The 2,500-nt window shown below is 28.8% G+C and overlaps 1 protein-coding gene across 1 annotated transcript in view; it reads right to left on the bottom strand.

Moving 5' to 3' along the window:
* Positions 1-1,385: 1,385 nt before the first annotated feature.
* LOC119573742 (protein atonal homolog 8-like) overlaps positions 1,386-2,500 on the bottom strand; it is a 1,713-nt gene continuing 598 nt past the window's right edge. Inside the window, 3 exon segments of the mRNA XM_037920845.1 lie at positions 1,386-2,380; positions 2,383-2,469; positions 2,471-2,500. The exon segment at positions 2,471-2,500 is cut by the window's right edge and continues 598 nt beyond it. Coding sequence (XP_037776773.1) covers positions 2,045-2,380; positions 2,383-2,469; positions 2,471-2,500 — 453 coding nt within the window. The 3' untranslated portion in view covers positions 1,386-2,044.

Raw genomic sequence — 2,500 nt, 5'->3', positions numbered from 1 at the left:
TAGATAATAATAAAGAAGATGATAGCAATTATGATAATGATGATAGTGATGGCAATAATGATATATACAATGATAATGATGAAAATACTACTACTTCTATTACAAGTACAACTAATAATGATAATAATGATAATAAGAATAATAAAAATGGGGATTATAACAGTAATAATAATGATATAAACAATGAAAGTAATTGTGATAATAGTAATAATGATATAAATAATAATGATTATTATAATGATAACAATTATAACGACAATAATGATGATAATGATGATAATAATAATATTATTAGTGTTAATATTAATAATAATAATAATAATAATAATAATAAAGGTAATAATAAATAATAACAGTGATAATAATAACAATAATAATAATAATAAAAATAATAGCAGTAGTAGTCGTAATAGTTATAATAATGGTGATAATAATAATAATGATAATGATAATGATAATGATAATGATAATGATAATAATAATAATGATAGCAATGATAATTATATTAACTGTAATGATGATAATCATGATGATAATAAATGTAACAAGAACAACAAGAACAAGAACAATATCACTAATGATAATAATAATAATAAAAATAATAATAATAATAATAATAATAATAATAATAATAATAATAATAATGATAATATCAATCATATTACAATAATGATAATGATAATAATAAAAATAACAAAAATGATAGTAATAATCTTAATAATGATAATCATAACAGTAATAGCAATAACGGTAATAATAATGATAATAATGATAATAATAATAATAATAATAATAATAATAATAATAATAATAATAGCAATGATAATATTGATAAGAAATAAAAATAGTGATAATAATAATAATAATAATAATAATGATAACAACAACAACAACAACAATAATAATAATAATAATAATAATAATTATTATTATTATTATTATTATTATAAAAATAAAGATTATAGTAATGATAACAATAATGATAATGATAATAATTATCATCATTATAATAACAATAATTATAGGAATAATAATACTGATAGTAAGAATAATAGTAATAAGGACCATAATAGTTATAATAATATAAAAATAACTAATGATATGGTAATACTAATGAAAATAATAATAATGTCAGTGATAATAATTCATAATAATAACAACAACAATAATAATAATAATAATAATAATAATAATAATAATAATAAAATAATAATAAGGATGATGATGATTGATAATAGTAATAATAATAATAATAATAATAAATGAAAGAAATAATGGTATGGTATCAGTAATGATAGTAACACTACTAACAATAATATTGATAACTGATATAACGTAACTGGTTATGCAATAGCAATAAGAAAAGGTGAAGGAGAAGCATGATACACATTCCATCATTTTATTATAGCTTTAACAGTAACAAAATGAGCTAACAAATGGTCTTATTTTAATATATCACAGATTTTACATATCTTAGATCTAGCCTTGATCTATTTGTCTGAACAATATATATTATCATTCATAATTAATATAAATATGAAATGATTTGAGTTTCGTGAGGTAAACGGTTTTGTGGTATTGACTCCTTGTTATCAAATGAGATAATTGAAAGTAAAATAAAATGGATAAAATACACGATAATTTTTTTTTCTGCTTAAAGAAAAGTAGGTGCGAATGAAAGGACGAGAGAGAAAACGAGAGAAGAAAACGGTAAAAAAAATAGAAAATATAAGAAAAAAAACAATTATTTGTAAAGATGTAGATAAAGTTTCTCGGTGATAAGAGGCAATAACGTAATGATAGCGAGAGAAAGAGAGAGAGAGAAAAAATATATATATAAATGCCAGTTCCCATGATTTTTGGTATTTACTAAGACGTACAATAATATGAGAGAAAGATAAAAACAAACTAGAATAATTGCATTAAAACATTGCATTGTGACAGACTAAATAATCACAAACTTGCAACTTTCACAGGTTTTTAGAGATATAAATATATACATATAAATATATATTAAATAGAATCTATAGCCGCTGCGACCGGCCTAGGTGTCTCTCTTGAGGAGCTCGGAGAGGGCGACGATGTACGTCTGCGCCATCTGCAGCGTCTCGAACTTGGAGAGCTTCCTGTCGTTGCCGAGGGCGGGCACCACCTCCCGCAGGCGCTCGAAGGCATTGTTGAGGCCGTTCATGCGGCGCCGCTCGCGCGCGTTGGCCTGGATCCGCCGCTTGCGCTTCACCTCGCCGTTCACGCTCTTCTGCTGCCGCCTGCGGATGCGCAGCGGCTTGCGCTCGAACAGGCCCTGGCTGTGCACCAGCGTCTCCGTCGCCGTCTCCAGCTTGTGCGGTCCGGCCGACGGCGGGAACGGGGGCTGGCCGGACTGGGGGGGCGCGGGGGGGTGGGGGGCGCCCGTGCCGCTGGGCCAGAAGTTCTCGTAGCTGACGGGCGTGAAGCTGTCCGCGTCGAGGGGCGCCGTCGACGGGCCGGCGAAGTCGCCCTT

Source organism: Penaeus monodon, chromosome 6 (assembly GCF_015228065.2).
Source record: "Penaeus monodon isolate SGIC_2016 chromosome 6, NSTDA_Pmon_1, whole genome shotgun sequence".
NCBI lineage: Eukaryota > Metazoa > Arthropoda > Malacostraca > Decapoda > Penaeidae > Penaeus > Penaeus monodon.
This window is presented reverse-complemented; position numbering and strand designations above follow the sequence as displayed.